Raw genomic sequence first — 21,014 nt, 5'->3', positions numbered from 1 at the left:
GAAGACCTGACTCACATTTGGTATTCCAATTTGTCCCAAAGATGTTCAGTAGGGTTGAGGTCAAGGCTCTATGCAGGTCACTTGATCTCTTCCATTCCTTTAATGACTTGGCTTTGTGCACAGGGGCGCAGTCATACTGAAACAAAGCACAGTCTTCCTCAAACTGCTGTCACAAAGCTGGAAGTGCACAACTGCCTAAAATGTCTTTGCATGCTGTAGCACTAACAGTACTCTTCACTGGAACCATGTGGTTTAGCACACATCCAGAAAAAACAACTCCACACCATTATCTCTCCTCCACAAAACTTTACAGTTGGCACTATGCAGTCTGGAAAGTAGCATTGTCCTGGCATCTGCCAAACTGTGAATCATCCATTAGACTGCCAGATGGTGAAGTTTGATTCATCACTCCAGAGAACACATTTCCACTGCTCCTAAGTCCACTGGCTGTGTGCTTTACACCATTCCAGCTGTCGCCTGACATTGCACAGTTCTTGTGCTGATATTGCTTCTTATTCATATTAGTATTATTCCATAGGCATTTGAAACTCTGTGGTAAGTGAAACAACAGAGGATGTACAGCTTGTGTGTACTATCTGCTTCAGCACTCGTCGGCCTTGATCTGTGAGTCTGAGTGGTCTACCAGTTTGTGCCCGAGCTGTTGTTTGTCTTAGGTACTTCCACTTCACACTTACGCTTACATTTGAGCAGCTAAGATCTAGCAGAGTAGAAGTTTCACATACTGAAAAGTCTCATATTTAAAGCCACTGAGCTCTTCAGGATGACTCATTCTAATGCAAATGTTTCTCAATAATGTTCTTAATTTTCTGCACTTTTAAACAGAGGGTGCGGCTAAAACAACTCAACTCAGCAACTTAGAGGGGTGTCTACATACGACGATTGTGTGACGATTTATGACAATTTTTTTTTAGAAAACCATACACTTATTATTTATTTCTGTGCATATAAAGAAGTAAATTATTATTGTTTATTGCCACTTCCAACTGAGTGTTAAAGGTTGGTAAACAAAATAAACTGGTTAACCTGAAAGATTTCTCAGGTCTCCTTGTCTCTGACTCGGTGCCTGCAGTGGGTTCAACGTTTCTAACTCAGCAATACATAACTGTGAAGGCTGCCCACAGAGCAACATCTCTTATATACTTATAATGGTGTACTCTATGAGTGGCACTAAGCAACAAATGATCGACCGATCAAGATCTGGCACAATACGTCACTTTCTCATCTACTTGTCTTGGAAAGGGTTAACATGGCAGCCTGGTGAGGTGGGGAGTTTAGGCCCCCTTATTCCCTGGAACAGACTCCAGCTCATCCTGGGCATTTTACACATGGAGGTACATCTCTCAAGTGTGTCCTGGGTCATCTTCCAGTGGGTAAGGACCATTAACTTTTAAAGTGCAGCGAGGGCACACACTGCATGATTCTGCACAACTATTTGTCCCTGGAGTGCGTTATTTACTATGATCCAAAGTCCTCCGGGGCTGATAGGATCCACAAAGCTGTTACTGCATTGTGAACATGTAAGCAAGTTCCTGTAGTGATTCACAGTTACTTGGCAGCTGTTGTGCTGAAGGAGCAGGTTTTCAATTTTGTTGGATGGGCACATTAATTGTTAAAGAAGAGAAGAAAAGATTTACATTCCTTAGCAGTTGTAAGGAAAATGGCTGGAACGCTGTGTTAGAGTGAGGGCCTGTCTCACATTAATTAAAAGCTTCAGTCAAAGATTACAACCTCATCCATACCTCTCACAAATTTTCTGTAAAACAATGAAAAAATAGTGCAATTAACATATATGAAAATCATATAGCATAAACGATATTCGATTCAGGCCGAGCCTAGTGACTAGGTGGTCAATGCTTCTGACTCACAGCTCCAGAATGCTAGGTTTCAATTTCAAGACAATAGTGGACAACTTTCTATAAAATCTCAAGAACTTTATTGTCAGTTCATCACATGGAATAACCTCTGTTAGGCAAAAAATGACAGACTTGCGTGTTCCCTGAGAAAGCTGTTTCATTCTGACCATTTTTTAACCTAGTATTGAACCACAGAAATGCCAATACCTTGCAACGTGAGGAAACAATTTCTTGCTTTATTGAACTGAATAACTGGCTCCAGTTGAACTAACACAATTACTAAGGTTTCTTTAATAACCAGTTAGAATTTAAACATGATAAATTAAGAGAGGTTTCCATTAGGACTTTGGAAAATAATGGCTGCTGAATTTTGGGGTTTGCAGTCATATGTGATTAATAATTATAAATGAGTCATTTGAAGCAGTAATAGCCATTTGTAACACTAGTAATGTCTTTACTATATTTTTAAAATAATTTAATGGCATCCTGATAAACAATTCTATCAAAAACTTGAAAGTTTCTGGGTGATTCCAAACTTTTGAAAGCTAGTGTAGGTGAATTGGTGTGAGACAAGTAATAAACATCGGGTCAGATTTAAGCTAATGTGCAAGGCTACCCACAGAAAAGAATTGCCTCTTACTGAAATAAGTCCTGAACTTTGTAATGTTGTGGAAATCCTTCAGTTTATTTAGTACATACAGAAGGGATGGGCATTAAATAAAAAACACACACAAAGTCAATATATTTTTTGGAAACCAGGGGTGCTCCAGCCACCCCAACCCCGACACAGACAGGCAGAGACACGAGTTCCAGCATAGCACACGTTTATTTACAAGTGGAGAAGCACTTTGCCTACCTCCCCACAGCAGCACAGTACAATGAAGCAACACAATTCCTTCTCTTTCTCTCCATTCCGCTTTCACTGGCAAGCTTTGTCCCTCTTCCTCCCGACTCTGGCTCCTTGAATGGAGTCAGGAGGCTCCTTTTATGTTACACATGGGAGTGCACTAGGTGGCTCATCAGGATTAATTGGAACTCCTCCCAGGTGTGATGGAAACCCACAGTAGGGTTCTACAGCTCCCCTTGGCGGCCCCCACGGAACCCAACAGGGCTATGCTGAATTCCAACTCCCAGCATGCCCTGCGGGAATCCATGGTGCCACAGCTGCCCAGAAGGGCTGCCCTCTAGCATCCCGGGCAAGGCAGTGCCATGTACATGCTCTCTCCCCTGATCCTTCCATCTGGATGGCATCCCGGCTGAGTAATGGCCGTAGCCGTCAATCATAATATATAAAATGATCTGTATTGGATGGGTGTCCAGTCCAGGTATGATACTTTAGGCCCCATGCGTCATGGCCCCAAATTGGGCTAACATGTAAAAGTGTTTATATTGTTAATACCTTGTCTTTTGCTTTGTTGTACAAAGTTTTGTGCTGTATCTGAAATTACTAAACTGAGAAGTGTATAGGGCTCGTAACATAGGTAGAAGTACACTTTGTAAGAATGCATTGAATTAAATGGCCATTCTAAACAAGTCTATTCACCACAGTTCAAAAATAACATGAAAACATGTATTTAAAGTAATCTTGCTTTGGAAGCATTTAATTATTTTCAGCTGACTTTTAGGGATAATAACATAACAAAATGTATTTATTCCATATATTTTGTCACGCACGAGCGCATAGGGAGCAGCTTAAGGACCCGATGCATACCACGACATGCCATTGGACAACGGTGGGGTACTAACCTCTCTTTATTTCCTCAGAAAGAATGAAGCACCGCCGCTGTAAATTCACCTGGACGCCTAGGGAAACCAGCCATTTCTGGGTCCCTTTCTAGACTCTGGTCCCTTCATGATGATGTCACCACCATCCATCACCACAATTTTCCCAACATTGCATTACTTCACTTCCATTCCCCCCTTATAAATTGTCCGTCTACCCACCATCATTTGTCTGTTGTATCTGAAGAAACACTGGCCTTAAATTTCTTTTTGCTTTACAGTATACGGGGCCACAAACCCCAAATCTTTATGATTGTTTTGTTGTTTATAACAGTGGTGCAGTCGGCAGGATTGAAGCCCGAAGGATGACAGATGGGCGAGACCTAAGCACGGTCCTGACCACCATGGCAAACGAGCTCCAGGCTCTCAAGGTGGATCAGGCAGCCACGAAGGTGGAGTTGGCGGAGACCAAAAGACGGCTGGCAGCGGCGTAAGTGGTAAAGCTGGAACCCACACGCCCTCCACCAACTCCTGTCGTCCCGCTCTCCGAGTCAGATGACATCGAATCATTTATGTCAGTTTTCGAGAGGACTATCTCTCGAAACCAGTGGCTGAGGGCGGAATGGACTTGAAGGGCGCTGCGCAGCAGGCCTATCATGATCTGCCGGAGGAGGAAGCCGCCAATTATGATGTCCTGAAGGCCGAGATCTTTAAACGCTATGGCGTAACCTCGGGCCAGCAGGCGAGGGAATGGCGGCATTGGAAACTTGACCCGACCGCCCAGCTAGAGCCCAGGCGTTCGAGTTCTGGGGCAAGCATGGGCACTGGCTAAGGCCAGATGTCAACCAGGCCCGCCAGGTGGTCGAGCTGGTAGCCTGTGATGGGTTAATCAACGCCATGCTGGACTATCTCGCCCAGCAGGTCCGTAGACACCCTTACAAAGACATGAATGGTCTTCTGGAGGTCTTAGAGCGCCAGCTGGCAGTGTCCCAACTGGGGGGGTCGGAGAGGTCAGCTCACGGGGCCCGAAAGGGATGCATCGCCACCTGTGAGCCCACCCGTCGTGCTGCGGAAGCTCTGGAGAAACCGAAAAGAGAGGGTGCCTGCCCTGCCGCTCTGTTTCAAGGTGGGGCACATCCTCGCCACCTGTCCCCTCAACAACAGTGAAACAATGGACTGCACCTGTGCCAAGGGAGAGAGGTACTGTGCACTGTCGAATCCCCTGGTGGTTTCTAATACAGGAATGGTGTTGGTAAATGGGCACTCAGTGGTGGTGTTGTTAGACTCTGGGAGTAACATTACCATTGTTGCTCACCGTTATGTTCTACCGCGACAGTGGGTGACTCAAAGAATAAGCGTGACTTGTGTACACGAACAGACCAGGTCAAAGAGGTCCACAAACTGCTACATCACCTGGAAGGGGAATCCGAAACAACTGCTCGTCGCTGTGTTGCCTGAGCCCCCCTTTCAGGTTATACTGGGACAAGACTGGTCAGAAAGTAAATGCGGTAGAGCAGGGGCCACTCCTGAACCTACCTAGGGCTTGTTGACTATTTGGTGAGTTAACCAAATCATCGGCTGAGCGAGCGGGTATATCATGTCAATTTGCTGAAGCCGTGGAAGGACAGGGAAGACCGCCCTCTTGCCGGCCCTACTCTCTCCCTTTTCTTGAAGAAAACCAAACTTAACCACGGCAACTATTTGACTCCCCACCAACGACAGGAGCTTGAAAGTGTGATCCTGTCTGTCTTGGAAGTGGTCAGTGAAGCACCAGGCGGCACCTTGCTGATTCAGCATGACATAGTGACGTACCCAGTGGTGGTAGTCAGGGAACGACCCTATCGCCTCCCAGAGGCGAAACATGCAGAGATGAAACTAGAAATTCAACGCATGTTGGACATAGACATTATCGAAGATAGTCACAGTCTGTGGTCCAGTCCCATCATGCTCGTTTCTGAACCAGACGGGTTGTGGAGACTTTGTAATGATTTTCGACGTCTTAATCAAGTCTCCAAGTTCGATGCCTACCCCATGCCCCGCATGGACGAACTCCTCGAGCAGCTGGGGACTGCCCGTTACTTGACTACCCTTGACATGACAAAGGGATACTGGCAAATTCCCTTAACGGCATCCGCAAGAGAAAAAACGGCATTTAGCATCACCTCCTCCAGACCAATGCTTCGGACACAGGTCTAGGTGCCGTGCTGAGCCAAAGCATCGAAGGTGTTGAGCACCCCATGATTTACCATGATGAAACTGTTGGACCGGGAGACAAGGTATGCAGCAGTGGAATGGGAAGCCTTGGTCATCAAGTGGGCAGTAACTCACCTGCGGTACAACCTGTTGGGCCGGGAGTTCACCCTAGTGACGGACCATGCCGCCCTCCAGTGGAAGGCCCTCTACAGGGACTTGAATCCTCGGGTCACCAGGTGGTTTTTGAACTTGCAGCCATACAAAATCACCATCACTTATCGCCAAGGTAACCTCCAAGTCAATGCTGACACGCTCTCACAGGTTCACAACATCTCGGTTCGGGGAGTTTGGGCTGGGGGATCATGTCACGCACGAGCACACAGGGAGCAGCTTAAGGACCCGACACGCACTGTGACAAGTCATGCCAGGGGACAACGGCAGGGTACTAACCTCTTTTTCTTTATTTCCTTAGAAAGAGCAAAGCACCGCCGCCGTAACTTCACCCAGACGCCTAGTGAAACCAGACATTTCCGGGTCCCTTCACGATGACGTCACCTTCCCATTCATCACCACGATTTTCCCGACATCACATTACTTCACTTCTGGTACCCCCTTATAAATTGTCCGTCTACCCACCTTCATTTGTCTGTTGTATTTGAAGGAACACTGACCTTGAATTTCTTTTTGCTTTACAGTTTGCGGGGCCAAAAACCCAAAATCTTTATGATTGTTTTGTCATTTCTTACAACTGAAATATATAAATTAGTATTAGCAAAATAAAACTTGTACTTTCTGGAAAATATAATTTTTCAATGACTACTAAATACACAAACTATATAAAATAGTTTTCTGGCAGCCTACTCTGAAAAAAGTGACAAATGATGACAAGCAAAATTACCTGAATCAAAAGTTTGAAATACTCGCTGCACATGTGACAAAGACTGAATTCCTCCATATAATCTCAATAAGAATAAGACAGATTATCCTAAAACACAATGATGTTCGCAGAGGTTGTGAAGACAAGTAATAGTCCGCCCACACAACTCTGAACGCCTTTTCTCATGATAATTAATGAGATGGTTTTGCTCCCTGGAGATCACAAAAAAAGATGAAGAAAAGTGGGGAACAATAGGAGGTCTTATCGAAATGCATAACATTACACAACACAACATTTTCAGTGCCGTTTAATCCAAATCAGGATCATGTTGGGGCAGAGTCTTATTCTGGAAGCACTGGGCACAAGGTACCTGTTTTGGATAAGGTGCCAGTCAATTACAGGGCCCACACAGACGCACAACCACACTCATTTTAGAAAAACCTAACATATACATGTCTGTAAAGTGATACAACTACATCTGTTTGCTACAGAGTATTAAAAACAACATACACTTCAAAGTAAAGCAAAATATTTTGCTGGTTTGAGGCTGGGACAAATGGCAGTGAGACTCTAAATGTCCTTACTGCTAAGCAAATGTTTAAATTGTAAACCCCATCCTAACTCACTATACAAGTATTGCACAGGCAGACTATATAACTGCTTTCATGTATTTTTGCAGATGGAGCATAGATGGGTTAAGCAACATGTGCAAAGTCACTTAGTGGGTCAGTGGCAGGAACTGAGATGACGGCCTTTTCATTTTCCATCCAGATATTTAGCCGGTGTGCTCCACAAAGATACCTGCCAGCTGTAATCCAATTACAGCAATCATTGGAGTCAACACAAGATGCGGCTTTTAACTTCTTAGTATAACTTGAAACCGCACACTTGAAACTTCAGCTTAAGTGCCTAACAGTATCAAATTTAATCAACTCAGTTCGATGGAAATTCAGTTAATTTCAATTGCCTAGTTAATTAAAAGATGGATACCAGATACATTTAAAGATTTTGTAAGTAATACAAGCTACTGACCATAAATCGCTATACAACATCTAAGAAGTGTTTTATTAAACAAATAGCACACCCAGCTCTTTACCCCCATGTGGATTATGTATGGGGCATGGGTGTATGTCCAGTCGCTCTACATGTGTTTCTTGGACTTCGAGAAAGCATACAGTATGACCATGTTCCTCGAGGGATTCTGTGAGGGGTATTGGGAGAGTATGGGGATTCCGAGGCCCCAATAAGGGCTATTTGGTGTCTGTATAATCACAGTGAGAACTATGTCCGCGTACACGGAAAGGCATCAGCAGCGTTCCCAGTGGGTGTAGGACTCCACCAGGACAGTGCTTTGTCTCCAATCCTGTTTGTGGTTTTCAATTATCAAGGCGCATCAGCTGAGGGGTAGGGGGTCCAGTTTGGAGGAATAGAATTGCATCATTTCTTTTTGCAGATGACGTGGTCCTGTTGGCTTCATTGGGACAGTTTGCAAATGAGTGTGAAATGGCACGGATGAAGATCAGCACCTCCAAATCTGAGGCCATGGTTCTCAGTAGGAAAAAGGGGGGCTGTCCTCTGTGAGTGGGAGCTAAGTTACTACCTCAATTGGAGTAGTTTAAGTCTTGTTCATGAATGGGGGGAAAAGGGATACTGAGATGGAGAGATGGATAGGTATGGTGAGTACAGTTATATGGTCACTATACCGATCCATAATGGTGAAGAAGAAACTGAGTCAGAAGGCAAAGCTCTCGATTTACCAGTCAATCTATGTCATGAGCTTTGAGTAATGACTGAAAGAATGAGATTTTGGGTACAAGTAGCTGTAATGAGCTTCCTTCCTTAGAGACAGGGTGAGAAGTGCAGACATCCAGGAGAGGCTCACAGCAGACCCTCTGCATCGAGATGAGCCAATTGCCTATTTTATACCCATAATTGAGTTTTCTGCATATTAAAATATTGTTTTATGGAAAAACACATGAATAAAGAATAAAGAGTTTGACATAAGAATAAGCATAGCATAGTCTACACAAATGAAATTTAAAAACCGTAACAGGACATTCCCTATCAGCACTTCCTGAAGGATAATCATTCGCAATATTAGCATGTATTGCCCTAGTCGCGTAATAAGTTGCATTTTTTTGCCATAATTTGCTTGAACATTCAGGTTGATTTTGCGACCTGTCTCATCGCGCTAAGTATCAAAGTTCACCTGCGGTACCTATTTATTTGCACGAATCTGAGAGAGACGCAGTGGACAGAGGGGAGGGGGGCAGGGCCCTCCTCACTCACGTGCTAGCTTCGGGGTGTATCTTACATCCGCTTAGCTGGCGAACGAGAAAACTACTAAACAGATTTAAATCTGCAAATATTTTTGTAGAATTTGCTTAAACATTCCATTTGATTTTGCGACTTCTCTCATCACACCAAGTATCATAGTTCGCTTGCAGGAGCCATATAGTCATGCTAACCCGAGACAGAGGCTACGGGCCGAGGGGAGGGGGAAGCGTGACATCAGGAGTGGGGAGTTGGTCTACCCCTGCATTTTGGAGTGTACCTTGCCTCTGCTTAGCTAGCGATACCTTTTTGTTTATCAATTTTAAAAGTTTGTCCAGTTTCACTACTACGTGGGCAGAACCGCAGGGAACGGCTAGTATTAAATATGTACGACAGAGCGGTTAGTGCTGTTGCCTCACAGCTCCAAGGACCCGATTTGTATTGTTGAAAGTTTTCACTGTATTGGTGTGGATTTTTTTCAGGGAAACCAATTACCACACATATCACAAAGACTTGCATGCTAGCCTATCTCAGTATAAATGAATATGGATGCAAACATCAAGGTGGATTTGAATGGACTGCTGAGGAGAGCTCTGGTTCACTGAGACACTGTAATAAATTAATCAGATTTAAAAAATGAGCTGATGCACAGAAAACTTTGCAAACCTCATTTATATGGTGAATTTGTATCTCATAGATGAAGTGTCCTGTTTTGGTACATTTTGACAGACAGGGCTAATGATTATAACTCAAAGTTGTTTGAGCTTTTAATCAGTTTCACTGTTATACCTTAATATTCAATTTATGGTTGACAGTCATTTTTTGTTTCAGTGGTATTGTAGTTAATGCTGTTTCTGCATCCTGAGTTTGAATCCTGAGCCTGCACACTTTCTACTGTATGTGTAGTTTGCACATTTTCATTTGGTCTGTGTGGGTCTTTCTCCAGTGCCCTGATTTTCTGCCCACGTCTTCATAGATATGTGTGTTAGATTCACTGGAGGTTCTAAACTGGCCTTGTGGGAGTGTGTTTGTGAATAGACTATGCAATACATGCACATCCTGTCCAGGGTTTCTGCCTTTTGTTACTAGGACAGTCTGTAACCCCCTGTAAATCTTGAACTACTGTAAATTATAAGGGTTTAATTATGTGATTTTTGATTAACCACTGCTTTTTTATGGAAGTGTAGCAACTTAAACTCTTGGTTGGCATCCAGCTGAAAATATTGAATGATGACAATATCATCCATATTCAAGGCTGATTAAGCTTCAGTTATGAGGTACAGTGATTAACAGGAAAGAAAACATAAATAATGTATGAGAATTGTGTGTTTTACAATTCAAAAAAGAATGTTTCAATTACAAGAGTGCTCTGCCTAAATACAACATTTATAGGTGCAGTGGGGTTTTCTTGCTTTTATTTATTTGGTAGCAGAGCTTAAGAGCTTAATGTTAACATAACTGCTTTTTATTAAACTAAAAGTACCCTCTATTTCATATTAAAACAATCATATATTCAATATGATAAGAGAAAATATAACTACATTATTTTTATAAAATTTGTAGAAATATGGATAAAATAATATAAAAACATCTTTCTGTACCAATCTGTTGGGAGTATGTTGCTTTACAATTCCACAGATCCTACATATAATTGGCAAATTGTCCAAGAATATATTCTAAATTTTACATTTTTTATACTTTTGACAAAGCTGAATGATACATATTTTCGAAAATTTGTATTCTTTCACATTTGGTCCTGAAATCATGATGAATGAAAATCCTGAAATCTGAGTTCAAATACATATTATAATAATTTTTTTTTTTTGTCTCTAACCAGTGGATCATAAAAAAAATGGTGTTTCTGTTTTGCCACGTCTATTGAAACACATTTGTTGGTGTAACAGTGCTGCCACTCAGGAATTAAAAGGAGGAGCTTTAAAGAAAAGGTGACATGTTAATCTGGACCTGTGATCCAGAGTTCTCACTTCAACATGTGCTAAACATAACAGATGCATATTGTCAGCTTTCAGTGCTCAAGGTAAAAGGATGAGGTTTTCTACAAATGTAAGTGATTGTCCATTAAATTTCACAGTGTCACATAAATTTATCACAACTACAAAACTCCCTTGAATAATATTAAGCAGGTTTGAAAATGGATGGAATTATACAAATCTTAAAGATATGTGCAAGAAATGTTGTTGTAAAATGAGTTATTCCAAATATCATATATACCTATGTCTCTGGTTTTGTTTTTGTTTTTTTTGACATCAAAGACCATAAGTTTTAAATAAAAACTAACAGCGTCAGATCCCTAGGGCGGTAGTAAATATTTTGATCGTGACTGAGAGAATAAAAACAAGAAAAAAAGAAAACCAGTAACTTTTACAAGTCCTATAAAAGTACATTGTCTGTTACAGACGCAAACCAAATGTATGTGTATACTGTATAATATTAATAATAAGAGCAGTTCACTACTGAAAATGGCAAATTTAGGAGGCAGTCGGGTTCGAACCAGGGACTCTTGATTACAAGTCAGCAAATCTTACCGCTACGCCTTGTCCTTGAACCTTTTGTGAAAGTGTTTATTTGATCTTTGGACTTCAGGCTTCACACATTATATAGTTTATGCCAACATTTTGACATTTACAACTAAAATATGAAAAACGTTTCTGTTTTAACAATGTGTTTACACAGATTACTGTAGAAATGGAACACACATGAAATGCATGTGTTCCAAATAACGATCTATTACTTCCACTCTAAAACTCCAGCACTTCACTCCCAGATAATCAAGGCATGAGCTGGGAGAAGTTTGTGCATGTTCTGCGACGGTGGGGGGATGGAATAGCAGGCTGCTTGCTGCTTGTTTTTATCGGCACATTTACAGGACAAAAGACGCTGACGGAGAGGTGCGATGGGATTTATGGTGGGCTGGATCTACGAGTTTTTTCGTAGGCTCTGGTAATTCTAGTGTTAAAGAAAAAGAAACAACTAAGGGGTCTGAGTCATGACATTTTAAACTGAGGTTAAACAAGTTAATCAGCTGCAAAAACGGTTCACTAATTAAAAAGATGGTTAGAATGAAAACCTGCAGCCACTGCAGCACACCAGGACCGGACTCGGACACCCTTGTCCTACTGGAATCATGCAATTGGAGGGTGCCATGAAGGGATTCAGATGTTCACAATATGACTTAGTTACTTTGTGGCATTTAAGTGACTGTTAAGTGGTATTAAGAGACCTAATGTGTAGTCCATAGAATCGAAATGTTCATGCTAAATTTTGATCTTACTATCTTACAGCAGAAATTGAGATTGAACATGTGCTCACTGTTGCCTCATCTTTCTGTTCTTCCTGATAACAAACACAGAGATACCCATTCTGAACTCCAATGTTTTGAAGAGATGTAATAAGAAAATGTGTGGTATTTCTATTAGCATGGTAAGTCTGGTCATTCTCTTTTGAGTTTGCTGGATGTTTTGTTTATGACACCTTGAGTCAGTAACATATGAAAAGATCAGGAAAAGAGCTGATTCCAAAATAGTAGAACCACAATGGCACCAACAATCATATGATGGTCAAAGTTGCTTAGATAACAGGTTTTGTTATGTTTGGGCAATCAGCAACTAAACCTATACACACAATGAGCTGTAGCCACATGTTTTGTTTGGACCTTATACAGTGGCCAACAACAGTAATTCATCTCAGGTATTTATGGCACAATTCCTGACACACTTTATGATTGTAACCAGAATACATAGGACCATAAAAATGGAGGATAAGGTGTGATGGATGGCCAGAATACATAGGACCATAAAAATGGAGGATAAGGTGTGATGGATGGCCGGAAATCATGCCCTACCGGGAGATCTGGAGGAGCAGAAAACCAGGAGAAGGGCAATTGATACCCCAGGATATGAGAGTGCAGCCCCCCTGGGTTATATCGGGGCCACGGGCTTGGGGCTTAGAAGTTCAAACCTGTTGAGGTTCGTGGCCACCACCAGTGAGTGCCTGGACAGCTCTGGAAACAAGATCTGCAGCACTTCTGCCACACCCGGAAGTGTTGCTGGAGGTTAATTGGGAAGCACCTGCAGCACTTCCGGGTGCACTACAAAAGGGACCACCTTACTCCATTCAAGGAGCCAGAGTCAGGTGGAAGAGGACGGAGCTTGTGAGACAGGAGTGGAGGTGGCAATGAAGTAAAAGAGAAGCTGAGAAGGACTGAGCCTTGTGAATGTATTGTGGCCATGTTGTGTTGAAAAGAAGGAGCAGAACATAATAAACGCGTGTGTTGCGGACATTCTGAGTCTTTCTGTCTGTGTTCCGGGCGTCTTTCCACAAAGGTATTTTTTTAAATAATTGTACAACATTTAAAGAGCCAACCGTATTTTCCTCAGTCAAATCAATCCATCTCTGAATTGAAATGATATATCAATTGTAATGACAATAACAATCAACTGAACTAATTGTTATTTCCACTTTATTATAGTTCATCTCAATTATTAACAGACTAATAAGACATGTTTACTTGTCAAAATAATCTTGAATTAAAACATTTCTGAATGAAAACAGACCCTGAAGCTCGTCTGAACATACAATAAAAGTCTTTTGCTGTACATAACTCCTTTACTAACCTTTTTCAATGCTGAGTGAATCAATAGCTCTATAACCAGCATTGCTGATTCCATATTTTGCTCCAGCTGCCATTACTGCCTGGTAAACAGGAACACAAGCAGCTCTAGGCATGTGCAGCTCCCAGCCCATCTCACCCACAAAGGACAAACGCATTGCACGAACCTGCAAGCATACAGTAATAATGAAATGGTTAGACTGCATCAAAATACTTAAAAATGAATGAAAACAGTAAATTGTCAGACAGCCTTAATATATGCTATGAGCTGAAAGTTTAAGAAGCCGATTACACAGATGATAGATGATATCTAGAAAAAGCTGCAATAAACAGTTGTGTCCCACTGCTGCTATTTATACAATTCCAGCTTGATATGAGTTACGTATTTTATATTCCCAATAAAAAAGTATAACAAACACAAGCAGTTCACTGGCCTGACTTTACTACTACATAAGAAACAGAATTTCTTGTACTGAAGCTTCCTATACTGCAATCTCCAGCCCGTGTACAGTTTGGGTACAATGACACCTTCGTGACATTGTTTCTGTCATTTTTACACATACGGTTAACTAAAAATAATAAATAAAATATTTCTTATAAAACAATCATTAATAAATAATGTGTAGAGAATTTACAGTAATAGTAAATATATAATTTAATTTTGAGAGATTCCTAGCTACAAGGTTTCATATATCGTTATTTTTGCAGCAGCTTTTTGTGTAATTGTGTAATAAAGAAAGGATTCTCCATACATGAACTGCAGCAGAGAGGTTAAAAAAAAAAGATATTAAAAATCGTGGACTATTTTTTAATACAGCTCTATCAATCCTTAGAGAAGTGAAACCTTTAGAAATATTTCTTTTACTGTATTTTTGTGGTATTAATATTTTTAGGAGTGATTGTGATTTTGCTCTTGTCAAGGCCCTCCATGAGTTACCCTGATCCATTTCTTTACTGTCATGAAGAGCATCTGGCACTTGGAACATCAGAAAGCAAATCAAAGATATTTGTTTTAGGAAACAAGGTAATACAATTTATTACACAATACCATAATACTGTAACTCACCAATCACAGAAGGAGGAAGTATGCCTCTATATATTAAAACAAACGACAATTAAACCATTTGGAATGACTAGATCTCTGTCTCAGTGTTGACAACTTCCCATATGTGTTATGTATTCTAGTTTCCAACAAAGCTAATTTACTTGAACTCTTTAGAAATCTTGTTCATCATATGGCTCTTAAATCCTTTTACAGGTTTTCTGATCTGTTAACTTGTAGGATGGGTAAACTTTTAACTTTCATTTACAAGTTTTGCTGTACTTGCAGTAAAAAGCATTTGAAATCTGATACATTATCATTCCATCTCTCTAGTAACCTGTATCTGTGTTTGAGGTTTTAAAATGAGGCTGAAGACTTGTTACTTTAGTGTAGCCTATTCTGATTTGAATTACTGATTGCTGCATCTCTGTTGTTAGCCGTTTTTACAAAAATAACAGTATGCCTTGGACAACAGGAATAAGAGGAGTGAAAAATGAAAGGCAAAACTAAAACGTTCACACAAAGGTTTTCATTAACACTGAAAGCACTTGGACAGGAGAAGGGACAGAAAACATTTCTGGTACTAATAGGGACTGATTTCACCAGAGTGGGCCTATTGAGATTTTAGTACATTCTTTCATCCAAAAATCAATTAAGGCAATAATCTTGCAAGGTTTTGTCTCTCCACCATGATGTACACTTTACAGAGTGCTGCACTTCATCTCTGATCTAATTTTTTAAAACACGCTTATTCTGCACTGTGGGGCTTTTAAAATCTTGCAGTTCATCTAAGGAATGTTTTAATGGGGGCATCAAATTTTTATTCATAAACCAAATGTAAAATAATAAGGTGGCTTTTTATTTTAGAAGGAAAAAGATAGACAGTGTGACCTATTCAAAGAAGTGAGAATCATTTTAGTTCGTCACATTCTATTAATGTGTATGAATTCAGGTGGATAATCAATTGAAATGCTCTGATTGTGCCTTTGCTATGATTAATCCTGTTTCTCACATCAACATAATGATTTTAATGCTAACTGTTGTGTTTTAGAACTGTTCTGCATGTTTTACAAAGTTTTCTATAGCTTGAACTATGCTTTTTGCAAACAAAATTAAAATTTAGTTTATGATTGAATCAGCCAGCACAGTGCATAATACTGTATATAACAGTTATATGCAGAACTTGATTTAAAAAAAGCACTTCCAAATTCCTGATAGTCCTATTTATTCTTTCTATTACTTATTTTGCAGTACATAGACATATAAACTGATATATCTAGTTTGTTCATAATTTATTTATCCCCGAGGTAAAGCAGTATAGCAGTAATAAAAGGACTGGTGAACCTTCATCTGGAGTACTGTGTACACTTTTGGTCTCCAGGGTACAAAAAACGACATAGCAGCACTAGAAAAGGTCCAGAGAACAGCAATTAGGCTGATTCCAGGACTACTGGGGATGAATCAGGAGAAAAGATTAAAAGAGCTGAGTCTTTACAGTTTAAGCAAAAGCAGATTTAGAGGTGACATGACTGAAGTGTTTAAAATTATGAAGGGAATTAGTACAGTGGATCGAGACTGTTATTTTAAAATGAGAGCTTACCAAGAACACAGGGACACAGTTGTCACAAACATTAGGAAATTTTTCTTTACACAGAGAACCACCGACACATGGAATAAGTTACCAAGCAGTGTGGTGGACAGTAGGACTTTCAAAAGTCTACTTGTTATTTTACAATAATTAGGTGGATAGGACTGGTAACCCAGCCACAGGGGATGCACAAACCAGTGTGTTTCTTTGTGCTGGTCCCAAGCCTGGATAAATGGGGAGGGTTACGTTAGGAAGGGCATCAGGTGTAAAATTTTGCCAAATCAATATGCGGACAACAATGCAAATAAGATGATCCGCTGTGGCAACCCCTAACGGGAGCAGCCGAAAAAAGAAAAAGAAGAAGGTGGATGGGACTGGTGAGCTTTGTTGGGTAATATACTATAAGGGCAAGACACTGAATTATACATACAATCTACCTAGTGTACATATAATTTGCAGTGTCCCTAGGAATATTGTCTCCATAATAATGTGTCTATTACAATTGGTTGTTATGAAGATGGGGACAGGGCTTGGGAGTTCCTCAATAACCATTTTATACTCTTATGGCTGTGAGTAAAGTGAAGAACAGTGTATCACAAAATTACATACTAGACAAAGAAAGAATTAATTAGAGAAAAATATCCTAAAGAAACAAAAAATGAATTATATACTGTATGTACAGTACATGTTTGTCTACAGATTCCAGAGTCAGTCAGGGTCTGGCCTCTAAATATTGTCCTTATGCCACTATGTCACAACTGGCAACAGTGAAGATGATCACGATGGAAGGAGGAATTATACAATGTGGTGGTTATGGGCTCCAGCCGTGCCTCTCAGTACACTGTTTTGGAGTGAGCCACTGACTAAAGATGCTCAAGGATGCCATATTATAGAGAGGAAGGGCAACATTTGTCATGATTGCATCTATTTTTTATTCATGTTTTGGCACCATCTGTAGGGAGTCTAGGGTCAATCTCATAATGAATCTATCCCTTTAAACCAGTGAACTGCAGAAGTCTGTCATTTCCTGAGCTGATGTTACTCCCTAAGTAGAGCACTGTGTAGATAAATATGCTAACAACTCTTCTGTATATAAGATTTGTGCTGCCCAACTAATTCTGGGATAATGAAGGTTAAGCTTATCTCGATATTTATGTATATTGGGGTTTATTATCACTTGTGAGAGCAGAGACAATGTTGTGATTGACAAGGGAATTGGGGGAAGAGGTTTACTGGTTTATAGGGCCATTATTGTCATGTACACAGAGTACAGTGAAATTCTTACTTGCAAGTGATAATCATTCGTATACATCATGTCACCACTCTCTGGCTCCGTGATTAATGAGTATGACTACCTTACCTTCAATAACTACCATACCTCAGAACCTTTGCTTTCCTTCCTCAAAACTTCTGTCTTAATTACCTGAAAAGTCAAAGATCACACACTACAGCAGCTACAAATTATGATAAGGCTGTAACATGGATGATGCAATGGAAGGTGGTCATGAAGAAGAGTCTAAATCTATTGACCAAACTCTTCATTTCCCCATGAATCGAGTGTACTTCCCTTTAGTAGTTTAGTAGTGTATGAACCTTTAGTAGTGACTCTATGATAGTAGGTATAAGCGGCCAATATCAGCTTTCTGTACTAAGTTTTGGGGTCACTCTCTATGAAAAACTGAGCAGCACAACAATTAACACTTTATATTAGAGCCATTTTTTGCTCCTTACACAAGAGGCTACCTGAGATTTTGTGAGTATTTAGCTGATTTCCCTTACTGGTAGTGAACTGGTCAGAGACCAAATGGATGGAGAAGGGTAAAGATGCAGAATATACAGGAATATAAACTCAAATGGCTTTAGAAGTTTCCAAAAGATCATCTGCCCTGCTTAGTAAGTTACTCTTGTGCAAACTCAAAAAGAAAAACGGTATAGAAAAATGAGATGACATGTGGATAATTAATGATAGGAACAGTGATCATGTGCATTAAGCACAGTACTTTAACACACATTTGTTTCTGTCAGGGTCTCTGGAAAATAAAAAGAAATTTCTGATTCTTGGTGAGAGGCTACCTCAGCATCTTTGATTAATCAACATGTTTGGAACTTTCAGTGCCACACCAGAAAGCTGTGGGTAATTAAGGGGGTGGGGAGGTAGGGCTCCATAATGGGATTCTTTAGTTGAAAAGATTAATAATTAAAGGGCCAAGCACAATGTGACTGTAATTTATTTCATTATTACCAATGTTCTAATAGAGGAAAGCGTTGGATAGATTTGGAGAGCTCTGTTAGGTTGGATGGCCTGCTTCACTGAGTAACTTGCACACCAAATACAACTCCAAATAAGTCTTGACGAAAACGGGATTATTTTTTGATTTACTGAAATTTTTAACTCAAGTTACTTACACATCACAGATGCATAATATAATTTGATGCATAGTTAATTGCTGCGGCCCACTGAGTGATCCAATGGTGGCAACCTTGTAGTTTACAGTACATTAAGCAATAGACTACACTGCCTAGTAATTACAAGTTATAGAGATATGCTCTAAAATGTGAAATTATATAAAAAAAATGAAACGAAAAGAGAATGAAGTACACTGAATGTGGAATATGGAATTTAGTTCTTGTACTTTTTAGATTCCTTACTTGACAAAAAAAAAAAAGAAAAAGAAATGAATGGCTGGTAAATTTAATGAAAGAAATTAATCACCCACTTGCAATTTTATATTCTAACTATTCAAGACACAACCTGTGTTAGGCAGAGTCACAGGCAGTCTATACCCTGTCACAGATGTCTTACCTGGCCGGGATGCCTGGAGGGACCAGAGAGAGTCATAAAAAAGCTTCCGGGTCAGGAGGACACAACCGCCCTGGAGCAGGAGAGGACCACGGGAGAGGAGGAGAGACATTCCAACCCATTGGGACCCGTGGCCACCACCAGGGGGCGCTTTAAGCCTCCTAGATCCCGGGAGAACTTTACTTCCGCCACACTTAACAAGATGGCGGAGGAACCTGCCAGGGACACCCGGAGTGCTTCCGGGTCAAAGGGCAGCAATTCTGCCACACCAGGAAGTGCTGCTGGAAGTTCGTTTCCAGCCACCTGGAATGCATCCGGGCGGGAATAAAAGGGCCTGCCTCCTAACAGTCAGGGAGCTAGAGTCGGGAGTGGGCCGAAGCTCCTCAGGAGGAGACAGACGGCCCAGGACTAAGAGAAAGAAGGAATTATGGTGATTATTGCTGTGAGCATTGTGTGTCGTGTTGGGACTGTGTTTATTTAATGTTAAATAAACGTGTGAACTTTATAAAGATGTGGTCTCCGACTGGTGGTGTCCGGGCAAGTCTCACAATGGCGCCCAAACAGGGAACATCTGCCTGTTCCAAGGCAGGGGACCCCAAAAATAAATTTTTTGTGAGCTGCCCGGTACCCCAGTCAGCCACACACACGTCCTGCAGGGAGACGGTCCACACACGCACCACGGATCTCCCGCGAATCGCCCAGTGGTCGTCGGAGATTCTCCAGAGGGCTGTCTTCCAACCGAGGGGACTGAGGAATACTAGCCAAGGCAAAGAAGAAGGGGATTCCCCAGCGTTTGTCGTCACTGGAGGGACTGCAGTAGCAACACCCACTGACGGGTCTGGAGGAGATTGCCTGGAATCGCGTCACTGGTTGGGGTGTGCATATCTGGTCCACGAAGCCGGGACAGCATCGCTAGAGGAAGGGGAGGATTCGCCACGTCTCCAGCAGCCGAGGCAGAGGGACGGCAGTGAGAGTTGCAGTTCCCTCGGGAGAGGCAAGATGGCCGAAGACCGGAAGTTCCGCCCCGTGACAGGTGAGGGATTGGACGGTGTGTGCCGTGTTCCCGTCAGTGATTGGTTAAAGACGGGACTGGCAAACGTCCATCCTGAGCAAGGGGTGAGTCCGGTGAAACCCGGAAGAAAGCTCCAGTGTGTACAGCCGGTGAGTAGGACCGATTTAAAGGTAAGTCCTCCACTGGCTGATACTGTATTTTTACCTGCAGCTCCAAAGGAATCGGAGAGTATGCTTCGGTTAAGGCAGATGGTGCAGCAGGTGGAACCCGACCTCTGTGTCTGTATAAACAAGCTGGAGGGGAAGGTGGTCGCACCACGTCAGACCTTATGTCAAGAGGAAGAGAGGCGCAACACTGGAATCTTTGGCCGGAGGATTGTGGCGGTAGAGGTGAGTAAAAGCGCTACCGTAAAGGAAAAGGGAGGCGCGAGCGAACCCGTCCCAGGGACTTAGTAGCTGTATCTCTGACAGCAGAAACGGAGCAAGGTGCTGATCGCTGGGAAGGGGTGGAGCCAAGACGCCGGCTGACAAGTGCCGTGGGTCCTAGTGCCCTACCGCCGAAGCCAGCATCAGTCTTGCGTCTTTCTGCAAAGGCGCAGACGGCAAAGGGTCTTTTCCTTTCTCATAGGAAGACCCAAGCTGTCAGAAGGCCCCAAAGTAATAGGAAGAATCGAAGGGGGAAAGCTGGTTCTTCCTACAAAGGGAGAGGTGAGCCCTTGAACTCACATAAAGAAATGAGACACCCGCTGCGAGTGCAGAGGGAAGCCCCGAAGTCAGCGGAGATGTTTAAAAGGGCGGTTCCTGTAGTTAACCTAAAGGCGGGAGCACGAAAGGAACGGAGCGGGTGCCGAGGTTTCGGCGACCAGGGTGCTGATCAAAGGGGGAAGCGTTGGCCCTACTCTAATAACAAAGCCAAACAGTGGAGTCAGGGCAACGTCTCTGCCCCTGTGTCTCTTTTCTTTTTTATAGAAACAGACCCTGGAAGATGAGAAGTTACGCCCGT

At 41.8% G+C, this 21,014-nt stretch overlaps 1 protein-coding gene across 1 annotated transcript in view; it reads right to left on the bottom strand.

Annotated features, from left to right (window-relative positions):
• The window catches only part of sardh (sarcosine dehydrogenase), a 249,311-nt gene that overhangs the window by 14,850 nt on the left and 213,447 nt on the right, over positions 1-21,014 (bottom strand). Inside the window, exon 18 of the mRNA XM_039762751.1 lies at positions 13,575-13,737. Coding sequence (XP_039618685.1) covers positions 13,575-13,737 — 163 coding nt within the window. The remainder of the gene's footprint in view (positions 1-13,574; positions 13,738-21,014) is intronic.

The sequence above is a fragment of the Polypterus senegalus genome, chromosome 9 (genome assembly GCF_016835505.1).
Source record: "Polypterus senegalus isolate Bchr_013 chromosome 9, ASM1683550v1, whole genome shotgun sequence".
NCBI lineage: Eukaryota > Metazoa > Chordata > Cladistia > Polypteriformes > Polypteridae > Polypterus > Polypterus senegalus.
The sequence above is the reverse complement of the archived record's forward strand: the minus strand, read 5'-3'. Positions and strand labels throughout refer to the sequence as shown.